This window comes from Nothoprocta perdicaria, unplaced genomic scaffold (assembly GCF_003342845.1).
Source record: "Nothoprocta perdicaria isolate Ctin4 unplaced genomic scaffold, notPer1 scaffold_302, whole genome shotgun sequence".
Taxonomy (NCBI): Eukaryota; Metazoa; Chordata; class Aves; order Tinamiformes; family Tinamidae; genus Nothoprocta; species Nothoprocta perdicaria.
The window spans coordinates 675,786-703,518 of record NW_020455536.1 but is presented as its reverse complement, the minus strand read 5'-3'; the positions used below and the strand labels follow the sequence as shown (position 1 = coordinate 703,518).

At 41.1% G+C, this 27,733-nt stretch overlaps 1 protein-coding gene across 4 annotated transcripts in view; it reads left to right on the top strand.

The window, feature by feature from the left end:
• Window positions 1-21,661, top strand: part of ARNT2 (aryl hydrocarbon receptor nuclear translocator 2) — a 95,976-nt gene extending 74,315 nt beyond the window's left edge. For 3 of the 4 annotated variants that reach the window (XM_026042450.1, XM_026042447.1, XM_026042449.1), the window contains 7 exons: window positions 4,975-5,047; window positions 5,207-5,330; window positions 7,878-7,977; window positions 9,960-10,098; window positions 12,158-12,323; window positions 14,656-14,792; window positions 17,768-21,661. In XM_026042450.1, the coding sequence (XP_025898235.1) occupies window positions 4,975-5,047; window positions 5,207-5,330; window positions 7,878-7,977; window positions 9,960-10,098; window positions 12,158-12,323; window positions 14,656-14,792; window positions 17,768-17,866 (838 nt within the window). In that variant the 3' untranslated portion in view covers window positions 17,867-21,661. The remainder of the gene's footprint in view (window positions 1-4,974; window positions 5,048-5,206; window positions 5,331-7,877; window positions 7,978-9,959; window positions 10,099-12,157; window positions 12,324-14,655; window positions 14,793-17,767) is intronic. The other variant, XM_026042448.1, reaches the window with a different exon arrangement.
• Window positions 21,662-27,733: the final 6,072 nt, after the last annotated feature.

Below are 27,733 nucleotides of genomic sequence, written 5' to 3'. Positions count from 1 at the left end.
GAGCAAGGTAGGGAACAGGGAACACAAGCTGTCAGACTGTGAGGCATAAGAGTCTTGTTTTTAGTCACTTGAAAGACAGCCTAACCCTCAATTTGTTCATTTTTCCCTGTATACCCCAACAGGTGGAATTAAACAACTCAACAGTTGAAACAAGCCCATGTGTCTTGAAGTCAAGCAGCTAGTTATCTCCCTGTCTAAAGATATCTGTGCATTTCTGCTGTTCCATTTTTGTCATAATGATTTGTTAATGAGAAAGCAGGCCTGCAAAACAAGAGACTACTGATGAAACTTATCCCGTGCTGATTTAATTGTACCTGATTCCCAGGAGCCCAGAGGTCAGAAACTCAGACTGTTGCATTGACTCTGGGAATGTTTTTTTTTTTCTTCTAAGACTTGACTATGCTGTTCAGCTTGGCATTGCAGCATTTACGGTAATAAATAGAATTGTGCCAACTTCTGTCTCTTATTATATCTGTTTTAGTAGGTTTGAATAACAACCCAGAAACGTTGACCTAATATGGAAGTTGCCTGCTGCTCCTTTGACAGAGGATATTCCTTCCTTTCTATCATGTTCAAAATGTTCCAGCCTTATGGCAAGATACAAACTATTGTTTGTTTTTAAATAGCAGAAAGAATGCTTTATTCAAGCTTTTCTCCCTTTTTTTCTTCCCCTCTGTTCTCTCCCACTTCTCTAACAGATGTCCAAAGAGGACTTACGGTAATGCAGGGCTCTTCCCATCTCTCTGGATTTTTTTTTTTGAGGGGGGAACAGTTGCTGAATTCACATTTCCTTGATGCCTTGGGAGGTGCCTAAGCTGGGAACTGTGGATTTCTGCCTCCTCCTTCAGCCTCTGCCAGGACTGGTCACTCTGTGCGAGCCCCAGGGTTTGGGGCCACCTCTTGTGTGGCAGTGGGTGCCGGGTGCCAGGAACCCAGCAAAAACCCAGGGACCGGCCAGAAGGGGGACTTCTGTTGGGCATCCCTRGGCAGCTTTGCATGAGGCAAATACTGGTTTACCTGTTAACTKGGAGCATGTATCCAGCACCACAAAGTATGGGTTTGAATCAGTCAGAATTCACCATGAATTTTAAAGATGGGGCCCCTGATAATCTATGCTTAAATTTATTTTTACATAGCATCCTTTAAAGTCACAAGTGCACACTTCTCTGTGGCTACCTGGTATGGAGAAAGTTCTCAAATTTTGCATTGATCTGAGGAATGTTTTTTTGAAAAGGCTGTAGAGGGCAGTGGTRGTTCCCGTTGGGGTAATTGATTTTTGTTGTTTATTTTGCTTTGACTTTCTTTTAAGGATATTCCTTTGGAGCTTCAAACAGTCAACTTTCCAAATTTGCCTTTAGTACGGAAGGATAATGAAACATTAGGTTCAAATGTTCACTTAGTTCCTTACAAAAAAAAAAAAAGAAAAAAAAAAGAAAGAAAAGAAAACTTCTCTGAGTTTCTCTTGGGTGCATTCATCCAAGAGAAACTTCCTGGAGAAATGAAGCATTTAATGTTTAGCATTTGTGCTCTGTTCTGCTGCAAAGAAGAGTCCCCAGTTAGACCACATCTTCCTGTTTAATTGGGGTTGAGTTCCAAAAAGAAGCAATAATTATGATTAACATTCATGTAAGAAACACAAAAAGTAGCATTTGAATAAAACCATCCATCGTGGTGATGAATGAATCATTTCTTAAAGGCTTTATATACATGGAAGAAAAATCTTTTCCTGGCCTCATAGAAACTCTTGGATGCCKTCACTTTTACAAGCCCCAAAGTCCTGTGTTCCACTGATTCAGGTTATGAATTCTCCAGCTGAGCCGGGGCTCAAGATTTTCATCACCGAGTGAGCTGGCATAGGTCACTCCTGGGGTAAGACTGAGGGATGAATCAGCTTGGGCTTGTGGCAGGGATATTTTTTGGTTCTCAAGGGCCAAAATACCAGTGATCACTTATTTGGATAAGATTCCAGTCTGTGGTAGTGGAGTTACTTTCTCATGATCCCTCTGCCATCTATGAGCAATCTGACCTCCTAAAGCCCAAGAAAGATGGACCATTTATAGCAGTTAATCTAAAAGCGAGAAGTTTTAAGAGTAACTGAAAGAGAACTTTAAAAGCCTCTGTTGTGGCCATTGTATTTGTCCATTTTTGTCCAAAATAGATACAAAGAAGTGTGTGTGCTGTTATTAGATAAAAAAAAATGCTTGGTAAGATACAGTAGTGTTTCTTTCCCATGGAGGAGTTCTGTGAAAAGTTCAGATTTTTTGGTTACTTTGATTCATGGCAAACAAACAGGTGACTTCAGTGTTTAGRCTGAGGGAGGTAATTCAGCTAAATCTCTCCGTACCGTCTGTAGAGCCTGGACGTTTTGCTGTCTTGTATTTAAGCTGTCAAGTGGAAGTCAAAAGTAGGGCTGATCTGGGCTTCGGTCTGGAAGTCAGAGKGCAGTTTGAGTTTTGCCCAAACTTGTTCTGTACCATCTTTATGAAAACCACCTAGAAGTTGAGTGATTGAAGGAACCTTTACATGTATTTTGTGGTCAGAAGGAGTGATGAGTGGCAGTAGTGGAAGCGATCACACATCAGTGTTCGGCTCTTTCTGCTCGCCTGGGCCCTGCGTTCATGCAAGGTTCAAGCATTATTTGGACCATTTCTACAGTAGCAGCAATCAAGAGCTGAGAACGTTAACCTGGGTTTGCTTTCAGAAATCAGAATTGAGTGCAGCGTAGCTTTACATACAGTTCAGGGAAGATTTGCTTAAGTATTTGGTTTTCATAAGGAGTGGATTTGGTAGGTTGCCCCCTACGTCCTCTGCTGTTGACACAATGTGATATTTTTATTGTGTTGTAGCTTAATGAGTATTACAGATGATAGAGAAGGGCGAAGGAGCACAGAGTTAGCGAAGTGCCTACAAAACAAATAATGATAAGTATGCTATTTTATTTGGCTCATTTGTATGTATATGGCTGAATCAAGAAAACATACTTTATAGGGAACAGAAGAGGCCTAATGTGCTGTTTATTGACACACGCACCGAGTCACTGGTAATAAAAACAAATGAAACAGTGTAATTAGCTTTCACGTTAACAACAGGATTTAATGGGTGTTTATTGTCCACAGGGTGGTATTTAGGAAAACTTCCCCCTAGATTTGTTGTGATTAAATTACCTCCCATAGTTCTGCTGAAAAAGTAAGCAGTTCGTGCTTGCAGAACAAAGAACTCCTTTGCATTCCAGGGGTAATTTGGGGGTATTTTTTCTACTGGTTAAAATAATATGGGAAATCCATGGTCCTGTGATAACATAAGGATTAGCTTTTTTTTTTTTTTTTTTTTAAATACTTTATTCCTGATGCAAAGTAAGGCTTGCAGAAGGGCTTTGGCTGTCTACACTGACCCTTCATGCGTGTTGCAGGTCGCAGAATTTTCCAGCTTGCTGTGAAGCCAGATAAGAAGTGTCTGAGTAAAGCGTCTTCTAGAAAGGCACCAAGATTTGGTTGAAAGGCATTAAAGGACGAAAAAAAATCAATAGCTTGTTCTAGTGGCCCCTCACCTTCACTCCAGCTTCTGCTAATTTGTCATTTGAGTTTGTTTGGAAGTTAGTCTTGCAGTCACTTTAAGTCTGCATCTGTCTACTTCAAAATTTGAAGGACAGTTTTGATAAGAAACTAAAACTTAAGCTAACGATCAGGAGTATATCCTGATTATCTAGAGTTTTGAAATCTGCAACCTTGGTATTTTGGAACATCTCTTCTACTGTTACCGCCTATCACACCATAGTATTTCTTTCAAGAAAAAAAGATGTGGTAATTCCTGTCTGTTAGCTGACTTACTCCTTCAGAAAGAGGCCAGAGGCATGCAGAAACTGTGACAACTGTCAGATCTTGCATACAGACAGTTTATTTTCTTCCCTCTGTTTCAGCGTAGGGTTTGGGTCAGTGCCCTTCATGGTCTTGGCATCTGCCGCTCTGTGGCAGTGATGCTCCTTCACAGGAGGGCCCTGGAGGGACTTGCCTTTTCCCAGGGAGATCAGCTTGTCATGTGTGGCACTAGACACAAATCAAGGCTCTTTCAAGGATCCTCAGAGTTTTCAACACCGAACTTCTTCATTCTGGCAGGCTTCCCCTAAAGTTTATTGTCTATTCCAGTTTCCTTTAGAGTATTTTTTATTTCGGTTGCACATCTTATCTTCCCTAAGTTCTTGTAATTGGATTAAGGCTGTTACTTCCAGTGGTTTTTATGTCATTTAAAGAACTGATTTTTTTCATATCTTTTCAACAGGAAACGGAGACTGGTGTTTTCTATAGCATTTGTCAACAAAAATTGATTCTATGTGATGTCTTGATYTTATGTAATGCGACAAGCAATTTATTTCTTGAGATCTGCTGCCTTTAAAACTTTTCAAAAATTAACCAGAAATCTGGACTCTGGTCTTAAGGGGAATGAGCCAAATCATGTTATAATGAAGAAGGACTTATATGCGGTCCTGTCTCCTTCTCCATTGCCTTCTAGCTCACCAGSCTGTTGCATTTAGTCTGACGTGCTTCACACAGAGCTGTAATCAGTTTTTTCTTGATGACTGGCATGATTCTGCATTAATATTGCTAAGAGTTTTTCTCTTTACTGTAGTAGTATCAGGGAAAGTGGCTGACACATGCATCTTTAACATGCAGAAAATGACGTTGGCATTAACAGTGAATCCTTAAATCATTTATGAGGGTGTTTGTATTCCRTCCTTCATTACTTACCCATCCATGTTTCTGTGCTGTTACAGAACAACTTTCTATGGCCCCTGTTACATTCCTATGGTGTAAGCCTTCTCAGTTAGAAATCTTTAAAACAGGTGAATCGCATAGGGAAGGGCTTACTCAATCATCTGACAGACATTGCACTCTGAGTATAAAAGAGAAGACCATGGTTGTCTCTCTTTTTGTATTTTAACTTCTTTTTGTAACTGAAGTAATTTTCTGTCTTTTGCAGACAACTTCAGCAGCAGCAAGCAGAGCTAGAAGTACATCAAAGAGATGGGCTGTCATCCTATGACTTATCTCAGGTAAAAATTCTCAATAGTTCTTTATTTTTATGCCTCTGATCTTTTGAAATATAAAGCAATGGCAGATCTCAGCAGAGCTAAAATGCCTTTTGATTATCCCTGAATTTCTTTCTGTCAAATATAATGGAGGATATTAGCTTCCTCTGCATATCTCAACAGGTGCCTGTTCCAAGCATACCAGCTAATGTTCATGAGGGTGGAAAGTCTGTCGAAAAGCCAGATGCTATCTTCTCCCAGGAGAGAGATCCTAGATTTGCTGAGATGTTTGCTGGAATTGCTGCTTGTAAGTGAATGTCTCTGCTATGTAATTTTTAATATTATGCTAAGCGTGGTTACACAATGTGAAACACAGCCTGAAGACTGTGAAGATAAGGTACTATGTGGCAAGAAATTTGCAGGTGAAGTCGGTGTTTCAAGACTGTTTCCTAGAATTTGTCTTTAGTTGGAATTTCTCTTAAAGATGCTAAGCAGCAAGACTGCAGGAGGGAAGTACTGTATTCTCCCAGGAGCTGCCTGATTTTGCTTCTCTTCTCATTTCACAAGAGCAGCTTAAGCAGTGCAGCTCAGAGACGGTAAACTTGAAGCAGAACTTTAACTTCTACATATGTAGTTTCTTAAACAGCAGGTRTCACTTCATCTCAATAAGTAGATGTGGACTAAGAATGTTGTTAAAAAGCCTTTAGAAGGGGCTTTTTATCTTAAATCACTTTTGCACTGAAGTTTTCAGATGTGTGTGCTACTCTAARGTGTTCCTTGTTTCTTAGGGAGATGAGGCATCTCCAGTCGTTCTATCTGTCCATCTCCCTGAGTCCTGTATCTTTTTCCCCACAGTATTTTTAACCTGCTTACAAATATTTAGAAGAGTAATCGAARTCTCAGAAATAGTCAGTTCTTACACATTTCATGGATATTAGTGTGAGGACAGAGAGTCCTCGCTGAGTGCCCTCACTGAAGGATTTCTCAGCCCTGTTCCAAGAAGTAGCAGTAAASTTGTCAGTTGGATAGCTGTGGCCTCAAAGTAGCCCCAGCTTAGCTGCCTGTTGCCTGAACAGACAGGAATCATTCAGAAAACTGTCAGCTGAATGGGTCATCCAAAATATATCTGTAGGAAACCAGGCTTTTGGAAGTACTTGTTAATTGTTTATTGTTYTTAACCTTCCTTACTGAAAGAGAAAAGTTTTTACATTTGTTTTAAATAAATCAGTGCTTAAGAGTCACRCAGTGCATGAAGGAAACAACCCACAGGGTTTGAGTTCAGGGATGTTGAGAGATGTCCTCACTGCATTGGTGTCTTATGTATAACTCGACCTTTGCCAATGGAGAGGGCAGTATAGCTGCAGGAGAGACTTGATATTCTGTCCTCCTGTTGCTGGGACCTTTGTTATTCCTGTTCATCATTGTCTGTCTACTCTAACCGAGAAGTCAACAGCTGAGGCTGTAAAAGGGGTCCATTAGAAGGTAGCAAGACTCCAACCCTAAACACCAGAGTGTGTTTTTCCAAACAAGAACATTTTGCTTGTTGGCTGCCTTGTTGGATCATTTTCAGGCAGCTCTCGACTGTTTGTGGGGATGGGTTAGGRTTAAGGATCTAGCAAGCTGTGAGGTTATGTTCTTGGAAATACCATTACGCTTTTCAGTCTTATCAATTTACAGGCTATGCTTTTTTTGGGACGTTCACCCTTCCTGAATTTCTTATGAGGGCTGTGATCAAGGTCTTCTCTGAATGATAAAAAGGGATAACTCTCAGTTAGAGGGGAGATAAACAGTCCAAAACCAATATTGACAAACCTACACGCTGCCTGCAGRACACTTGCATTATGTTGATACCAGATCCAATTCCTCACTGCTATTTTTTTTCTTTCTTTTTAGTAAAGATGAAATGACAAATACAGGTTTGACACAAAGAGAATGACTCCATATTCACATGCAGTGGCCACACACAGTTAAGCAAAGAAAGAGGGGACAAGTCGAGCTTCACCCATTGATGCAAGTAGCTTGAGGCACAGGATGTTTCTAAGAACATACTTATTCTATAGGTAGAAACACTGGTTCTACTGAGAGAAAAGTACATGATTGACAGTAATGGGGCTGCAGCACAGGAAGGAGTTTCAGAGAAAAAAAAGACTGAAGAACCTGGCAAAACATCAAAACAAAATAGATTTTCAGTGCTGTAGCAAAGGTGAAAGAGGTAGAGTGCATAATCCTAAGTGTCCAGGCCCTAACTAACTGCCCAGGAGGATCAGGCACTCGGCTCGTGCCGTCCTAGAGGGAAAGAGACTGTCAGCAAGTTCAGACGGGTTCTTTGATACTGTTCTTGTGGAGGGCAAGGTCTGGGCTCTCACCTCGGTACAAACAAGCTACACTAACAGCAGCAGCACTTCCACCTGCATCACTTGTCACCCAGAGATGCTGTTTCTGCCTCATTCCCCCTCCTGCCTATGTGGTCTGGAGCAGCTCCCAGTGGGGACGCCAAACCAAAACTGTTTCAAGGTGGTGTTTGACCCTTTCATGGAGCTTTGGTTTTGGTGTCTGCGTTAAGGGGCCCAGAGGATACATACCAGTGCTGTTCTCCATGCAAACAATAGCCTTAATTAAGTATGTTCTGGGAAGGGGATGTGATAATGAGAAAAGAGCTGTGGCTCGGGGTAGTATACTGAATTGTTATATTACCCTTTCATGTATCCCTTAGGGCTTTTTTCGTAGATGTTTACAAAGAGAAGAATAATCCCTGTTGTCTATATACTTTGCAATTTCCATTAAATAATTATGCCTTCATTTTATCATTCCTATTTTTTTTTCTTTTTGTGATTTGTTTTTTTTTCTTTTATAGCAGATAAAAAAATGATGGCCTCAGCATCCACAGCAGGAAACCAGCAGCTCTATTCGCAAGGAAGCCCATTTCAGCCAGGACATTCAGGAAAGACTTTCAGGTATTGTAGTCCAGATCCTGAAACAAAGCTTCTGAAAGTGGGGACAATTCCACTTTGACTTAGTAGAAAGAAAACTAGCCCTAGGCTGCAGATTTTTTTTTTTTTATGTGTATGCAGCTCTTACATGACATTTCAGCATTTGGATTGGGAAAATTTGGATTTCTCTGTTAAAAAAAAAAAAAATCTATCAGTTAAGATTTACTTCAGTATCACTGTCCTTAGAATCCCAGTTCTAAGACAGCAATAAAGTTTATTATTTTGTTTTAAATGAAGCCAAGGTTTTGAAAGCAAAGGAACAGCCATTCAATTAACAACAGTTAGCGTTGTCAGTTCCAAGAATTAGAAATCATCTTCCATCAGTAATTTTGCTTAAATATTGTGTTCTTAAAGTTGTAATTGCTTATAATCTCAGTGGGAAGAAATAAAATGTCTACATGGATGTTCTGTCCAGTAAAACCAAGAATAATTTTTTTGGGGGGAGGGCAATGTAACAGTAGATGAAAATGGTTTTAATTGGATATCACACATTACTAGATGCTCGACTTGCCACCTGCAGGGTTGGCATATGCTCTATCCATTTCCATTGTTAATTTTCCTGTTGCTTAACTGTAGGATTTTTTTTTAATGCTGCTGTTCCATTACATCAAGCATCTGCCAGCATTACTGCCCCCAGTTACTGCCTCCGTTCATGATGCCCAGGTGTGTGTGAGAGGCCTGGGCAGACTTCAGGCACCGTTTTGTCAAATTCTGGTCTGCAGTCCTGGTCTCCAGTGTATGTTGCAGTGCAGAGCAAGCCCGTTAGGCAGGGAACCCCCAGCAGCAGCAGGACCAGCAGCTCCAGGGTCCAGCCTGATTCAAATTGCCCTTTTGGGTAGTAGCAACAGCACTAATAGCACAGACCATGCAAAGAATTTCCAAACAAACGTTTCATTTTGGGGCAATGGGAGAAGCACAAGATAACAAACTCTGTGTTCAGATGCCTGTCACATTGTGTTTGCCACTCTGGAGGGATTCTTCAGTCTCCTTGGAGGATTCAGGGTTCCTGCTTTTTCTCTGCTCCACTTTGTTTATTCTTTTTCCCAATGGGTCTCCTCTTTCTCTTTAAAATGGTTGTGAAAATAGATAGTTGGGATGGGATGGGAAGAAGGGCGAGCTATTTTTGCGTTTGCACATTCTTTTTAATGTATAATTAATCTATTATAAATGTATTTGTACTGATCGTGTTTTTATATATGTATGTATGCACATTCACAATGTGAGGTTGCATGTRTTCAGTGGGACAGAAGACTTCCATGAGAAGAAAATAGTAAAATGAAGCAGTTCCTCATTTAATTTTCCCTCTAATGAGGAATTTCAGGGGAATTTCTCTGTAGTAAAACTCAGTAATTAGGGAACAGCTAACACACAGACAAATTCCTTTGGAAATACTCTTTTTCTTTCTAATTCTGAAGCTTTAATCCTAGTTTATTTTTGTTCTTTTTTGTTCTTTTGATCGGGTATGTAATTTATGCTGTGTCTTAGCATCAGATGGTGAAAATAGGAATTAAGCCCCTGAATTTTTAATACATAGCACACATTTCTTCATTTCTTAAGTGAGAAGTAGTAACATATATCATCCTGTGCGTCTTAATTGAAAAGTGGTGTTTAAGCAAATGGTCTATTGACTTCAACCACAAGTTTAAAATGAAATGCTATCTTGAATACTTTCTGCACACTGTTTCTTTAATGTATTAGCTAATAAATTAGTACGGAACTAAGTGTTTATGTGCTAATTTTATTCTTGCAGGTCGTTTCAGAGCGATTATTATAAAAGTCTAACTCAAAAGAATTTTGCCCTCTGTGTTTATTTGAATAGACATTTTATTACGCCAAAATATTTGATAGTTTTTTCATGGTCTTGAGTAATTTTTAATTAAGACAAATTGAACATAAACGTGGTTGCAGTATTTGCAATACAGTAGGCTGTGTTTCTGCTCCTGTAGTTCATCCGTGGTACACGTGCCTGGCGTGAACGACATCCAGTCCTCTTCATCCACAGGCCAGAATCTGACACAGATCTCTCGCCAGCTAAATCAGGGTCAGGTTGCCTGGACAGGAAATCGTCCACCTTTTCCAGGACAGGTATTGATTAAAGGTCTTTTATTTTCATGGTTGTTTGAGGTTTGTTMTGTGTGTTTTTCTAAAAGAATTCACAGATCCTRTTTATGATGTAATTAATTACACTTTGTCATTATCATTTATTCTTGCAAAGAAATCATTTCCCTACTTGTTTCTTGGCAGGTTATAAAGCTTGAGATGGCTGCCCCGTGCAAACCTGCATTTAGTCTGTAACGTGTTAGTAGCAGTGGCACTTGCTACATAAATCCCAGTAGGTCTCAGTCTTACACTTATTTTTGTGTATGCACTGAAGTGAAATAAACAGGACAGCTGTTAGGCTTTAGCATTAAGTCTGGGCATTAAGCCTTTCTTGGACCACATCCTAACACCCAGCAACTGTTAGCACTCTTAGCAGAAAGTGGAGCATTCAAATCCCAGCAGGAATCCGCAGCCCGTTGCCCTTCCATGCACACTGCCCTGTGCAGCTCCTGCAGTCTGCGGGCCACGGAGTGAGGCACCCTCTGCTCGACAGCACAGGGCTGTGCTAGAAATGCCCTCTTGTCCTGGGGAATGGGCAACACCCTGTTTTGAAAGTGCTTTGAAGACTGAGAAAATAACATCTTTAATCTAGCATCAGTGCTGTTCTTCATCACTGTTGGTTTCTCTTGGTCTATACGCTAGAATGGCAGACTAATGATGGCAGATAATATTTTTCAGCAATTGAAATATTTGCATGTTAATCAAATTGATGCTGCCTAGCTCTCATGGTGCCATGGTTATTCTGCATGGCTATTCACATCTGTTTAAAGAAATCCAACTGGAAACACTGGCAAATTACCCATTTTTGAAAAATACGGAAAGGTTGCTAATAGTAATTTTTTTTTAATTACTCATTCCTCTGATTATCCAGGTGCTGCCCCAGTCAACAGAATTTGCGTGTGAACAGAAGGAATCGGGAATTCCTTCATACATCCTAAATATAATAAAGCAAGAGCCAAGCTTTGCAGAAGTGATGCGACATGCACCCATTGCCATTGTGGGAACCTTCAGAAAGGCACAGTGGCTTAGCTAGGATTAGAGCTGGAGACTGGGCAGCATCTTCATCACGTCCTGTGTCTGGTGGGATCTGTTCCCCACTCCTCCAAGCCCCTGAGTTCCTCCAAGCGAATCTCTCTGCTTGAGTGCACTGATTGCCAGTAGCCATGCACATCATTAAAAATATCCAGAGATGTAACCACTTTTCTCTTTGTGGAATTGATTAGGCAGTGAGTTTTTCTTGGAACAACGCAATTTGTTCATACTAGGGGAATTGGAGAATAATTTGCAAACGGAGTCTGTCTGTAGCATTGTGTATTATTCTAGTATGTGGTTTGGGGTGAGCCACTTCACCCCTCAGTCTCTGTGTATCTGTATGAAACTAGTTTAATCATTTGTGAAATGTTCTTGGAGATCCTAGGACAAAGCTGTTATACAGATGAAAGTGTCAGCAAGGTGTTTTTTAATACCCTTGAATTGATTCAGCTGCCCACTTAAAGTTAGACTCTTTCCTCCTGCCCCCCAGGGCCGGTGATTCACACTCCCTCCCAAGCCCTTTACAAGGCAAAATAACTTTGCTCCCTGTGCTTCTTAGTGGGGAGAAAAAGCAGCTTATTAACTTGGAAACTTCTTTGGCCGTTTCCCAAGCACTGCAGACTTGGAGCATCTGAAAACTGAAGCCATTCTCTGGGAATTTGGTAACTGACTTTATGTGGCACTGCAAAAATCTGGCAAATAGATGAATTCTTCACAGCTCTTCAGTTTGGGCTTAATTCTTAAAATAGAGGTGAAGGAAGTCAGGCTGTTGCAACCAGCTCTGACACTGAGTACATGTGAGTTAGCCGGCGGAGAGCTGTAAGTGTTGGTTTGTAACTGGTTGCAATAAGTTGGTTTTGTCAGAAGTTAAATACTGCTGAAACAGGGATAATGTGCTTGCTCTCATCTGCTGAGTTGATTTAGCCTTTGCTTTACATTATTAAAATTAGAGCCTGCTAGGCTGCTCCTTAACAGTAAAACTCATTCCTCCGTTCCAATCATTTTTCCTCAGCAAATTCCCTCTCAGTCTGGCAAAGCTCAGTCATCACCCTTCGGGATTGGAACAAGTCACACTTACCCAGCTGATCCGTCGTCATACAGCCCTCTTTCCAGCCCTGCCACCTCGTCTCCAAGTGGGAATGCCTACTCCAGCTTAGCAAACCGAAGTGCAGGGTTTGGTAAGTCTTAAATGACCAGCACACAAGTGCACATACACATGGTTGTGGTGAAATGCAGATTTTAAAGGGATTTTGCATTCCCTTGTTCAGCACAGTGGTTTGGGATGACCTGCAGTGCTACATCTCTTCCACATCCAACAGACTTCAGAATATTGTGATGTTTTGTGATACTGTAGTATTTTTTCTTTTTTTTTTTTTAATAACATAACGAGAGATTCAATGGTTGCTTACACCTCTAGTGCATGTCCTCCCTGGCTTGACTAGAACACTTAAATGGTGCAGGACAATTTTTGTATTTATTTTTCACGTTCCTAACAGCACAATGTTGTCCTTTTGTCCGGAGATGATTTATTGGAGCTTGGCAGGACGCAGGATTTCCTGTACTCACACTGTGTCTGACCAGAGAAGGTGGCATCTCTTAAGATGGGTTTCCCATTATATACTCATTTAGTAGCTTTCAGACTATGACTCAAGGAGTGAACCAGAAAGTCGTGGTAGGTTTTCTGTACTTTTCTTGCAGAATCATATTCCAAAATAAAAAAAATACAGATCAGTCAATGATAAACACATGTGGAGTCCATGAAAGATGTTTCTGGTAGATGATATTCTGCAATTTCAAGAAGCTTAGGTAGCATTTCACTTATTTATGTAGTTTCTCCCTTGTCTACAGAGAAAAAAGTTGAAGTTGTGTAGCAAATTAACCTCACGTAGAAGTGCAGACCTGTGTTGCACTGCCTGGACTAAGTGCATTGGAATGGAATGCTCCCCACAGAGCTTATTCACTCCATTTCCACTAGGCTTTGTGCATTTGTTTATGAGACAGCCTCCTTTTCTGGCCTAAACTGCTTGGCAAGAACCTTTTCACCTAATGAGAAACATTTCCTGACCTGTATCACTTTAGATTCTATTAATACCACAGCCTTTACAGGCAAATGTCTTGAACCTCCATCTGGCAATAAAAGTTTTGCTGAAAAGAAGCATCATTTGCCTCAATGAGTTAATTTCAGTGTGGTGTTCTGAGAGGAATTAAAAAAAAAAAAAAAAGTGTTGCAGCTTTAGTTTAAAGGATAATTTAGATTAATTTTATTTTGACCAACAAAATGGCTACAGGATTTCATCAAATGAATTATTTATTGTGGTAAGGTCAGTAAAGGAAGAGATGGAAGAGTTTTTTTCTACTTATTTTATTAGAAATAAGCCACTATAGCCGGTTTATTTTTGTGAAAAAATGTTCACTTTATTTTACATGCTTTAGCTAGTAGTCAAAACAAATTGGATTAAAGCTGTTTCTACAAGCTTTCTGTAGCAATGGCTATGGAACGGTGATTAATTCTTCCATTCTTCTATCATTCTTTGTGAAAGCTGTAGATTCTGGTTATCCGAGACCTGACATAATGTAGCTGGTCAAAGCATCTTTGTGGAGTCACTGTTACAGAGATCTCAGCTCTCGGTGGAGGCTGCTGATAATCTGGGGGAACCAGATCAACCAACCTTGGTTCTCTGCATGGAGAAATATAGACAAAAATATTATTTAAAAAAAGGCYGGGATGGAGTGGGGAAGAAGAGAACATGTTTGGCAGGGAAGCATGTTTTCCTGCTTGCCTAGGAGCATCTTTTTCAAAATGCCAGCTCTTAGAAGATGACATTACAGGTAATACAAATAGAAGGAGAACTACCTCATTGTTTGGAGCCAGTCTGTAGAAGTACAGGGTAAAATCACACAATCCAGTTAAATGTGAGTGGAGACTTAATAAAAATGTATGTGCAGTAGGTGACTGAAGTAATACATACACGGGGCATCGTGGTGTTTTCCAGTAGACTATTTGAAAAAATTCCCTTTCCCTGAAATGGCTGTTACAAATATATTGACCATCAAACCTTGCTGTTCTCATCACTTGCTCTGATCTTTAAATGGCATCATGCTTTTAAGAAACCATCAGCATACGAACAGGATAATAATTTAGCTATAAGTTGCACATCATAAATAAATCATTTCGCTGCTGTAATATTGAAGGACAAGATTGCCCTGCAAACAGCACCCTAAATGAGTTAACATCTGCATTCAAGGCAGCAAGGCGGTTGGCTGTTAATATTGTTTTTATATCCTTTTACAAACCTTRAAGCATGGCATCTTAGGTGAGTAGCTAGTATTGCTCCCCCTGCTCTAGCAAGGAGTGTTTAAAGAAAAGGAGCGTTCAGACACTGTATTCTGTTTGCTTTGGGGTTGGTTGGTTTTGTTTTTACAAAGCCTCATGTTGCTACATGAGGTCTCCAGGCAGGCCGGCATTTGGAAGGAGCTGCTCCCTGACATCTGCCTCTTCCCCCTGTCCAGCCGAAGGTGCCCAGAGCAGCGGCCAATTCCAGGGGAGACCTTCTGAAGTCTGGTCCCAGTGGCAGAGCCAGCATCACAACCAGCAAAGCGGCGACCAGCATTCGCATCCGCAGCCCAGCCAGACCGAGGTGTTCCAGGTGAGCAGAGATCGTGGAGCCCCACGGCCCTGTAAGAAGCTCTCCCTGCTGATTCAGAAACACTGACCCCCGATGAGCTGGAGTGTTAGCAGGGCTCCTCACAAGTGTCTTTTGCTCTCTACTGTCTTGGGTTTGCATTAACTGATGTTAGCTAGAACTTAGTTTTGTTTTCTGCCCAAACACAGCAACGTTATTGATTGAAATYACTGTGTTCACTTCTTTTTGGTCCCTTTACTTACGACTTCAGCATTTTATAGAGAAGCCACAGACTAGTCCTGACTACRGTCTTTCTTATCCTGGTACTGACCTCTAAAATTGCAGTTAAGTCCAATTAGAAGTCAGTCTAATTCTCTTTGACAGTTCAAGCAGGAAATGTGTCTGAAACTGTAGAGATACTAGTATTCAATAATTTTTAATGCTAAACACATTGTCACATGTCATATGAGTCAGATATTATACAGCTARCAAATAATCTTCTTCAGCTACTTTTTTAATGTTGAATGTACTTTTAAGCCTTTACTACATATGGAGCAGGGATTTCTGTGTTAAATAATAAGGTCCCTGTCCACATATAGTTCAATTTTCAGTTAGATGAAGAAGATATTTTGCAACAAAACAATACAGATACGTGTAAAACAGAGTTCAGACCCCAAGCAAGGTTTAGAAATAAGGCACCTTATTATCTTTTACTCTTTTTAAAGACTAAATTTGCCTGCAAGATAAGGCTCATGCTCAGTTCTTGTCAAGAACGCAGCAGCAGAGACATCACCGTGAAAATGTACCTACATGAACCACTGTTGTTGCACTTACAATGAGTAAAATCACAACACGTAAAATAACTACCTGCCTGCTCTTGCCCTGTGACGAGATAAGATAAAGTTGCCTTTCTCTCCATAAGCAAAATGCAGTTGTTTTGCACACACATTAACCCAAAAGCATATGCAGGCTGATGGCAGTGAAATCAGTGGCACCATGGTTCAGAGCTCGTAGAAACAGAGGGCTCCAAGGAATATCTTGCTTTTATTTAAGGCAAATGCTGTGGTCCAGTGGATATCTTGGGAAATCAATGGAAGGGAAAGAAAGGAAGAGCTGAACTTCACTTGCAGAGTTCTTGGAAGTGAATTTGCATTTGGAGGGAGTTATGCTAATAGYTGGATGTGATGAGAAGGTTGGATGAGCTCAGTTCAAAGGCCTGCACGAAGCTGCTTGGACTGTTTGTGCTGAAGCCAAGCCTGGAGTAGCTGGACATGGGAAAGGAGGAAAATGCAAAAAGGGAGCTACCATGTGAAGTCTTGACCTGGCTCTCTTGGCACAGAGATCCCAGCTGCAGAAATGCCTTCAAAGATGCAGAAATTTAAACAGGCATAGGCAGCTACAGGCAGCTTCCCCTTAGCTGATGAGGAATGTGGGAAAACATAAGAAGTGCAAGATTTAGACTGAAAAATGCAGGCTGATCCCACAGCTTAGAAGCTGCACCAGCTCTGTCCATGGGCTCCTTTATCCTCATTGACAAGTGTGCTAAGGATCAGATGGATTTTGAGTTTTCTTTATTTTGGGGTAGCTCTTCAGCTGCTCTTGCCAGTTATTCCTTCATGGAGCAGATCCTGGGGGCRTTCTTACTTGCTCTTTAGGTTTTGCTTTATTGTAAGCTTAATGATCCGTCCCTGGAAACCCTTGGCTTTGCAGTAAGAGCTTATTATTGCAAGGGTTGACAAGAGAAGCAAGTATAAATTCTGGTTTTCTCAGCAAGGGATGTCTTTTCCCTGTGGCTTCAGTCTCTGGCTGGGAAGGAAGGTTGAGTATTTTTGAAGTCTCCTGCAGGGACCTCACTTGGCTTAAGACACGTGGGAGCAATTACCATGAAATCCCCTTTCTGCTGAGGTTTCCTCCATTGCTGCTGCCTTTGTGAAGCACACGAGGGCTGCTTGGTCAGCTTGTTAGCTAGGGGGAATGTCCAATATACATCTTTTTTTCAGAGGACAAAGAGCAGTAATATACTTGCTTAACAGAGTGCTCATGAGAAGGTTAGACCCTCYGCAAATCCATGCTGATTCTAGGGAGCTCCTTTCAGTGCAAGCTGGGTGGTTCTCCAAAATGAGCTCCTTAAATAGAAAAGGAGAGGGTGCAATGCTGGTAGGGTTCAGGAAATGAGCTACTTTTTGGGCTTAGTTGTATGAGCTGTTGCATACTTCCCACATAGCACTGCCCACAGTGAAATCAGAGGGTTGTCTTCAGCTCTCAGAAGGATTTCAGAGCAAATGAGGAAAAGGGACAGAGGAATAACAAGTCTTTCCTTGTAAGCCCACTAACTTTGTCTTCCTAGAGGATATCCTACRGGATGCTTTCCCCTTGTTCAACTCTGTACAGGCTCAAAAGTGCTTTGGAACACTGCCCTGAAGAATAAGTGAGATGCAGAGGCAGAATTACCAAGCGTCTGTTTAATGTCCTCATGTCATCAAAAGATTTTATTTGCTATGCTGAAAAGAAAAATCACTGGGAGAGTAAAAGCAGCTTCTACCTTGCCCATATCCCTATGGCTTTGAAGTTTCCACTTCATTATTAGTAGCATAGTTCCTCAGCCTCTGTTAAGAACTTGTCACTCCAGACGACTTGAAGTTATCAAATCCAGTGATTGTCCCGTGTCTCGGCCTGGTGTCCCGTGTCTCAGACTTTCATTACGTTTGGGAATTGCTTCAGCCTGGGGAAATTGCATAGGGTTGCTGAAATCTGGCTTGTTCAGAGGAGCAGCCCAAAACCTCTGCACTGCTGAAGCTCCCTGTCCCTTTTGGAAAAGCTCAAGCAAAACGTGAGCAGTGTGACCTTAATCCAGTCACCTTTCCAGGTCTATTTTTCACCTTATTTCGCTAGCCTTTGGTCTTCTATGTTTTTACAATGAAAAGCTGAACAGGAAACAGTTTGTGTCTGGATAACATGTTAGAAAGTGACACTTCACTTTGATTTTCCTTATCACACAGGACATGCTGCCAATGCCGGGGGATCCAACGCAGGGAACTGGCAATTACAACATTGAAGATTTTGCTGATCTGGGCATGTTTCCACCATTTTCTGAGTAGCTTGTGAAGCAGAAATGAAGTTCTTCTCCAAGGCCATTTTGGTGTAATTTTGGCTCTGCTTTTTCAGTGTTGCATTTCTGTAGAAGCTACTAAAACAGAAGTCATGTTTCTCATATGTCAGATAGCAATGTAGGGCTTGCTCTCTCCTCCTTGGGTGCATAAGCGCCAACAGAGGAGTTCCAGCATTTGTTGGTGTTCACTGACAGCTCCTTTCTGTTTTATTTCTTTATTTTATTGTCATCTACCTCAGAGATGGAATACTTTGCTTGATTTAAAGAGAAAAAAAAATCTCTGAGTCTTAACCATTTGAATGTGAATGATACCTAACATTCCCTTTGATAATTTTTAAATAGATAAAGAAGTAACAAAGACTAACAGAGAAAAGGTAAGGTAATGTCTTGTTGCAGTGCCTACCATTCAATTCAGATGCCTTGTGTTAAACTTAAGTTTCTGGAAGCAGACACATTATGCTGTTTTCTTTGATCCTTGTAGTTTTTAGATCAGTTTAAATGTGAGATTAAACAATGGAACGTAGGCCCCTGACCAGAAGATTCAGCTCTGCCTTTTCTAACTTAAACTTGAATGTGTGTACATTTTGGTACTTTATGTATATCTTGTGCTGTATGAAGTGTTTTCCTGTACTGGTTTCTTTTGCCTTTAAAAAGGGTCTGTTTGGGAGCATACTGAAAAGGTTGGCAATATATGTGGAGGATTTAGATGTGGGAGGATTCTCCATCACTTCACATAGTTCTTACTTTTAATTCAGGTCGTTCTCTATTAAGAACAAACATTTACTTACATAAGCTATTAGTCTGTTTTTGCACTGAACTGAGGCCTATAATTCTATAAATTTCTCTCTAACTGCTTTCATTTCTATTGCTCTTGATTTCCCCAAATGTTTGCCTCATAAAAATGACTGTAAACACATCGAGATCACCATTTCTATTTTAGCTGCATCTCTTCCCTGTGTAACACTTTTTTATACTGTGAAACTCATGTTTTAGCAGTGCAAGTTGGTGGCCTATTGGAACAAAATCATCAGAGCTCACTTGCTACAAGCAGTGAGATGGTTTTGTAGTGTACAATGTTTTTAGAGCAAGTTGATAATAGATGTCAATCATACTGTTGTCCTCTGTGTACACAGTGATGATAACCTGTTTTTTTGCTTGGATTCCCAAGCAGTCCCTTTTGTTAAATCTACTATATGAGAGTTTCAGCTTACCAAGTGCTTGGAGGCTCTGTCTGCTCTGAATGCTACCTGCTTTTCCACGGAGATGAGTTAATTACRTTTCTCTTGGGCTAATCATCTACCTTATATATTGGTGCAAATTTGTGTGATTTTTATTTGATCTTACACATGCATGATGGAGTTACATGAGTTCTCTTAGGATGGAGGAGGAGGAGTCACTCATAAATGATTAGGAGCCCAAGAACTTTAATAAAATTTGAGGTATGGAAAGTTCTACCTGGCATTTGCAGAAGAGGGAAAGTGGCAGCTTTTCTAAGAGTCTGTGTGWTCAGGTCTACCAACACAGGCCTTGACAGAGCAACAGGAGGGCTGAGCTCGCCACCGAAAACACCTCAGTTTCTGCAGCAGTTCCTAGACTTTGTGGTCTCGCTTCTCATAGCTCCTCTTGAAACCTGGGGTGTCCTTCAACGGGAGGGTCACACACAYGTTATTGCAGCCCATCTTGCCAGGAGAGCATCTTGAAACGCCACCGGGCCCTTGGCCTGCAGCCTGCTGTCGCCACACAGCTTCCGTGCTGAAAAGTGGTGGAGGCTTCTAGGCCAACAGGCCAAGGAGACACTGCCCTGACCCCAACCACTGCTTTAACCTTATGCTGCCCTTCCTTCCCACTTGGCCTTCTTGGCTTCTCATAGAACAGCATGTATCCAGTATCAGTATCCACGAGGAGTCTTTCTGACCGATTTACTTGCTGTATTTGGAACCAGTTTCTTAGCCTACACGCAAGTGGGACTGGAGACATTTTAGTAAAATTAAATCTCCTGTTAGGGTAGGTGTACTGCTGCAGAGACCCCACATTTTCTGGCCTCTTGTGACTTCACCAAAATTACTCTGAAAACACAAAGAATGTGAATCTCTTCTCTTCCAGAGATAGGGAAATACTATCTTAGGTGAGAAAACCATACACTTAAGCATTAATCATGTAAATACATGGATGTTTATTACTCCTGGAGTCTCCTCCTTTTCTGCTCACGGTGCTTTGACAGATGACTGTACGTTGAATTAGAGGAACAAAGCTCTGTTTTCCATTGCATGAAATTCACGGATGTCTGTAAAAGTTGCCTCGATGCCTACAGGCTGGGAGAGGACAGACTGCAGCTGCACAAGGGGCACGCTTGCAAAGGGAGCAGCTAATTACAAGGGAGAGAGCTGTAATGAGCAGTTTGCCTCTCTGCAGAAGGGACTTGACGTGATGAATTTCAGTTCTTCTAAAATGTTTCAAAAACATTGTCCTGAAGAGTGAAAAAAAAAATGAAAAATGGTGTTCTTCTGTTTCAATTTACCTTACGAGTAGTTCTAAATAAATTTATATTTAGCTTTGTTCACAAATCCAGTAATATAATGTAATTATCTTTAAAAAATAATGTATTTTTTTCTCCCAATATCAGTGCACATACTCCTCAACCTGCCGTTTCCATACTGCTGTAAAGGTTTCTCRTATGCACTGTTTGATTGTGCAGCTAGCAGGGCACTGATAGCAGGAATTCTAGTGTGTCTCTCTTTTCCTCTAATACAGTGTTACTCTTTGGAAGCCAGAGGCATCCRAGCACGGACCACTTCTCATCCTGCAGCTCCCTCCTGCTTTCCCACTTGGGAAAGGGGACGGCTGCTGTGTGAAAGGCCAGTCCGGGATCGCGCCAGGGTTGGGACTGTCCTTCCCCATTTCCATTCTGGACATCCCGAGCCAGAGCTTCCTTCCCACTCCCCCTGCATCCCGCACTTGCTCTGCCCGTCGCCCCTGCCGTGCGGTAGCTTCTGTCGCGTGCTTGGTCACTGCGTTACTGCTGGAGCTGTAAGTGCATCTGAAAGGCTGATATTCTTATTACGTGCCATGCTGCCAGCTTGCAGAGCTTTACAGCTGCTGAGTTTCTTGGTTCTTGCTTCTTTTCCTAACGTGGAAATAGAGCTGTGATTTTTTTGAGCAAACTGTGTTGCAAACACTGTGTTTCTGCAAACTGGACCTTCTGATTTTTATACTGGTGGAGCAAGAARCTGCAAATATTTATGGTCTGAGTGAGTTATTTCAATTAGTGAGCATGTAGAGTGAGAACTTTTTAGATACTGAAGTATTTGCATTCATTCATTCACCCTGCAAATCCTATTTAACCAGAGGGGCTCCATCACACTACTTGTTAAAAGTCCTACCGTAACGATGTACGGTGATGCTTCAACCAGATAGTCCCATTAGTGGCTTTGTTGCCTTTTTCTTTGGAATTACAGTATGAAACTGTAAATACTTCTTGCAGTACTGCCTTTTTAATTCTTAATTACTTTTGGCACAGTGTTAAATAGTGTTGGATTTACCCAATTGCTATGACATATATTTTTATATATAGGTGTGCTCTTTTTTCRAGGATAATACAGCCGTTTTGTCATTAATGCCTTATCGGTGTCATTCTGCTGTTGCTCTTTGTTTGCAAGGTATCAAGTGGACTAATTTCTAGTTCAGATATTTTCATTTTCCCCGGTAGTGCTCAAGTTTGAATTCAGGTGATTATTTGCCAGATTCCCAGTTTTCATGGTTGCTAGCTTTCAGAAGAGGAGAATGGGAGTTTGGTGAGTTTTTTTGCTTTTACTAATAAAGAAAAGAAAACATGATGGCATCTAATAGTCTATAAAAGGTCAGTCTTTTCCTACTCCAAACCAGAGTGTCTTTGATGGAATTGATGACTGTAGACGCTGATTACTTTGTGTAGATTAATGGTCTTTTTTAATAAGAAATTTAAAAAAAAATCAAAAAATGGGCTTCTGTCATTGTTAGGCACTTGGTTACTTATCTGTTTAAACTCTTACTATTGATGTGAAATTGTGCTGTGGATAAAGTGTATTTTGTACTTCTGAATGTTCTATATTTATGACTAACAAGTACAGAATCAGTTGTGTGTATGTATAACTAATAACTGCCTTTTTAAATTTCATTCAAATAAAAATGTCATGAGCTGTTGTTAATTCTTACCCTTCTGTAAATAAACGGGATGTGCTGTTGTGAAACATCGAGTAGGAGAAAACCCTGAGTGATGAAAGTCATGCCAGAAATCAGGAGGTTGGGCTTGGCCTCWGCCTTGTCTGTGAGATCTCGGGCAGGTTCCTCCTGCTCTGCAGAGTGGCTGTAGCCCTGGAGTTCCCATTTCACCTTTCTGATACGAGGGAGGAATAGGAATGTGGTAGCCTGAGAACTCAACTTCTAATAGAAGTTCCCAAAAAGCAGTCATCACGCACCCTGTTCTGCTCATCCAGCTCAGATGTGTGAGCTGGCATCTCTGTTATATAGTGTTCATCCCCACACACATAGTTGAAAATTCATTCATCGTCTGTGGCAATTTCTATTCACTTTCTGGGGCAACAACACAGTGGTTTCTTTGTCCACCATTTAGTCTCATTGCACAAATGGAAAGAAGATGCAAGGTTTCTTCCCACAAATATTTTGGTGACCTTTCCAGATTCTCTTACGTAAAGTGCATTTGCTCCTCAGATTGGTTCTTTATTGTGCTTAAGCTGCGTTTCTGTCTCTACTGATACTTAATAATCCCGAAGGCTGGAGCCTGGACCACTGCGGGAGATGACAGTGCCGTGTTGCAGGACACATGTTCCTGGTGTGGGGTACGTGGTGTTCCTTTGCACTGCTCTGCTAGCAGAGTTAAGCAAACCAATGTTATGTGTGTGTGGTTTTGTTTTATTTCTGTTTTGTTTTGGTTTTCTTGCAGATGTTTTTGGAAATACCAATTTTTGCAAATGGGCACACCCCAAACCTTAAGCTCCATTTTGGAACTGTGGCCTGTCTACACTGTTGGAATTGTTTGGCACTTTCATTTATGCATTTTCATAGGTTTTTGGTTGCTTTTGAAGGACATTTTCCAGACAGGAGTGCACAAAGCAGGTGGACTGACACCAAGYGAAATGTGTTGTGGTCAAGCCTGGTTCAGGATCCCTCTGAGCACTCCTTTCACATCCATAGTCATTAACCTGTGTTCTTAGGCACTAAATCAAGGATACTTCTGGGCAACAGAATGACAGCTGGGTGTGGAAGTGCTGGGAACTATTAATTTTGGTGTGGAATTAGGTTTGGAGATACTGGATGTGAAATGGAGCCAAATGTTCGGTCACAAATAAGTCCCTGTAGCTTGGCATGATCAGACACCACGAGAGGAATCCCCACACACAGGCCAGTGTGCAGGGAAGAGGTGCCYTTAGGCTCCCTCTATTCCTACAGTTATCACCTCTGGCTCTCTAAGTGGGCGCTAATGATTCATACTAATGGCCTGAGTCTTCATTATGATTATATAAATATTTTTTTAATTTTTCCATGGAAGCAAATTCTTAGCCATATTTCCATCAATATACCATCATAGTTCAGGAAGTATTACTCACTTAATTTTCCCACTCTCTCTCCAAGTTGGATGCAATAGGGACAGATACAGGATGAATTCTTCCATCTTTCTTTCCCTTTTATCCAAAAGTTTCAGCATATTCCCAGTTGGAAATACTTGGCAGTGTCTTTCTTCAATTTTTTTTATTCTGTCCCGCCTAAAATGGAATCACTTGAACTGCATTAATGGATTTGGGATCAGATCCAGAGGTGGCTAGGGCATCTTTTCATTAGCTTTGGAAAAAAAAATATTTTCTAATTATAGACTGGCAGTAACTATTAATATACAAAATGTGCCATTTGGGACCCAGTTGAAAAAACGTCAACTTAAGGCCACGGCGTGGAAGATKCACGGGCAGCCACGCTTAAGTGCAGTGCCATGGCTCCTGCGGACAGCACAGCGCAGCCGTGCGCAGCTGCCGTAACTGCAAATAATCCACGCAGCTCCRGGGCGCAGGGAAAAGCCCCAACCACGGCCTGGAAACCTCTTCCACATGAAAATTACCCAGTGCTTTGGGGTGTGCTGCTGCCTCTCATAAATAGCAGGTTACTTTAGCTAACATGGTTTTTTTAATGTTTGAACCAACACAACAGAAAACTTAAAATCTTGCAGCATAGAGACACTGTAAGGTTGAGTTGCTCTCATGCACTGTATCATCTAAAACATGTTTTGGGAAGTTCACATTAGAATTTCACACCCAGACGCTGCCCATCCCTCCTTGCTGTAGCTAATGACTCCTTTGCACAGAGGCCAAAACCCTTGTGTGTGTGGCCCTGACAGGAGGCAGCTTTGGTCTGCAAAACAAAATCACAGTGCAGTTATTTTCCACTTAACGCTGGAATTACTAGCTTAGATGGTCAGGCACACTGTCACTGAAGAATAAACATTTTGAAGACCTAGACTGCTGCTTTGTTTTTAGTTTTAGTTACCTAAACTAGCTCCCTAAACACGCAGGAGAAAATCCAACCCTCACAAACATACACACAACCCACGCTGTCTTCAGCACATGTAATGGGAGATGAAGATTGGATCATAATACTTTCCACTTGGACTTTGTAGTATGGGTTTATGTCAAATGCTGATSTCTTTTCTTCCTTAATGTTTTTGTTCCACGTAATTTCAACTTGTCCTGGCCTAAATGGAGGACATGGCATGAGTGGAGGCCTGGAATGAGGACTACCAAAGCATGACTCACTAAGGAGGTGTAAACACTGTGGGATTCCTTCCTTTCATCTGAATGTCCTGGCTTCTTGTGTGGGTCACACAATTCTAAGCATCAGAAATCAGGAGAGAACACTGTGCACAGTGTTGATGACTGGAGACTGAGTTGTGGTTTTTTTAAGGGGCTTCTGGACAGGAATGTCACCACCTGCTTCCTCTCCAGCCACCAAGAGAGCTCCTTGTGTGTGTGAAGACCTTGGGTCATTGGACGTGGTCTTGGCTGGTCTGGGCATATGAAGGGAAGACACAAGGTGCTGCTGTGGCCCGTGCAAGGCTGCTTGTAATGGAGCAAGAGCAAGTAAGATATAGTTTGTTTTTAAAGAATAATAATGATAAAAAATCTATTTTTAGACATAGGCACCAAATAATCATGACCACTTCCTTAATACCTTGTACATGTGTCATTGTATTTGCCTTGTCTAGTCAAGGGAGGCTCTTATCTAACAACACACTCAGCGATCGTTATCGTTTTATCCCTAGAGCTTAAACACTAAAGGTTTGCACAGCTTCTGATACGGTGTGAAAAATAGCAAACCCTTCTAAGTAAAAAGTGTCTCAATTTTATTTCACCTAGCCCTCAATCTAGAAGGGTACAGCCTTACAGAGAATTTGCAGGATTAATAGTTTAATGATTATATTTTCTTTTTTTTTTATGCATATTTTGGGGTTGTATAATAAATGGTATGCATTCAAATCAATGAAATTCCCATGAAATATGTTTCAATTATTGAGAAACTAAAGTGTTCAAAACTTTAAATCATGGCTGATGGTCTTTACACGTAGATACTTAATCTGAAGGATKCTGAATTGGAGTTTGCTTAGATTCTTAACATACTTGTTGTGACCTCCACGATTTAAGGTCAGAGACCTCAGTGGGGAGTCAATGGAAATTGTCACTTTAATCATTTTAGTTCTAAAGATTCATCAAAGTTACGCGAATTGACCTAAATTTTCGGATCCTGCTGAGGGAGCAGGGTTCTGCACTAACCTACCAAGGCTGACCTGGATAGATCACCCGGTAATGCAATAATACTGCAGCAAACCAACTGAAGGAGGCGTCAGTTATGTAAATACGGCTGCTAAAAGACAGAAGSCCTAATTCAGTAAATTGCAATATTTGGTATTTGTAGCTTGCTATAGATATGTCTGACACTTCGCAGCACACTGTGCACTCATGCGGCGCGGGCAGCAGGTTTCCTGACGGGTTTGTGAAATCCCTTTTTCCCCCTGTCTACCCTTGTGTCAGTAGATTGCCTAGACTTTTTGTATCCATGCTAGTAAGGTGTCAAGAGAACTTTGCATGACTATTTTAAAACCAATCAAGACTTAACATTGGAAAGGGATCTTTATTAGCAGAGGTGGGAATATCAGATACCACATTTCTTGTTTTCATGCTCTTTTTCCTAGCGGGACATGTTTCACAGCCATTTAAAATGCTGCAGTTGAGCTTCCAGCAACAAGTTCATTAACTCTTATTTCCAAGGGGTTCCAAAATTGGGTTAAAGATACCCTGAAGGCTCCAGTGTCTTTACTGTTAGTCTGTCATCCAGAAGAGGACTTTTTTTTTTTTTTTCTTCTTAAGAAGGAAAGAAGACTTTTAGTTAGTTTCCGAGAGCAGACCAGCTATTTAAAATGAGTCGTGCTGCTGACAAAACAGGCAAGATCAGTCTGGTGGCAAGGCCCTGGGGTTGTGCCAGGAGATTTTTATTAAAGGCCCTGAAAATACAAAAGAGAGAAGAAAGAAACTAGAATGAAGAAAGTTCTAGCCTGACCTGGAGTTTTTTTCTTTTTTTTTTTTTTTTTTTTTGCTGGATGCTCTCCAAAACTCCATCAAATGAAACCTTTACTAACAGCACAGTAAAATACAAACACAGCACTTACCAGACCTAACAATAGTGGGAGAAGTAAACAACAAGGATATTTAACAGGGAGGATCACCGTTCAGCTACCAGCTAAGCATTAGTTYCCCCAGCATCACCCAGCACCTGTACAGGTCAGTTTGCATGCGGTCCCTTGGGCAGGTGTGAAGTCTATTCCATAATCTCAACTCTGTAGCAAAACTATCCTCAGTTAAATGCCTGGTTCAGATCTTCATGGAAGGGGTGAGCAAATCTGCTAGGAAAGAAGGTTATGATTTCGTATGCAATCTCTGGTTCAGTATAAATTTAGGCTTTATTTGATGTCTARCTGTCTGAGCTTGAATTAGAACCAGTCATTTCATGGTACTTGCAATTCCATCAGCCTGCAAACTGCTCTTTGGGTGTAATATTTGATATGTTGATCAGCTTTTTGGCAGTTGACATCCATCAGATGAATCATCTCTAATTCAGAGACCAGCAAATCCGAAACCATGAGGGGAGAAGGTAGCGGAGAAAGTTGGAGCCTGATGCACACATGGGTTAAATGACCACAAATCACTGTGACCCATGATCCCAAAATTACATTGTGGGAGTTCCCAATTCCTAGGCCTGCACTCGTTCCATTAGACCACACGGCCTCCTGAGAAAATATCTTTTAATGGTATCTGGCCAGCTGTGTAAACATAGCAAGAGGCAACCGTTATAATACTGAGCTGCTCCCGTTATCCAAGTTCCTTCCCATTAGTTATAGCCTATCTTGTTAGTAAACATAATTCCTAATGCTCTCCCCTGAAATGATATTTTTGCAAATAAAAAGTAGAAAATAAGGAAAAGCAAAAATCCAGAGATTTTTGATATTTGGGTCTAGCAGTGACGCGATTGATTTCTCTTTGATGAGGAACTTCTTCCCTGCTCCCAAGTCTTTCCAATCTGTTGTCTTATTTACAAGCTCATTTCAGGGATGCATTGCCTGATGCCACACAGGGATGGCCAGTATACAGGGGAATGAGGCCTCCTAAAAGAACTTGATTTTCAGGGCTCTGAGATGCTCACTACTTAAGCCCCTGCTCAGGTGAGTATGACCATGGTAAATCAGTAATGAACTGACCTAATTGGCCTTATTTCAGGAAAAAACAGACAGTTTCCTTAGGAGAGTCTTACTGGATTGTTCTCT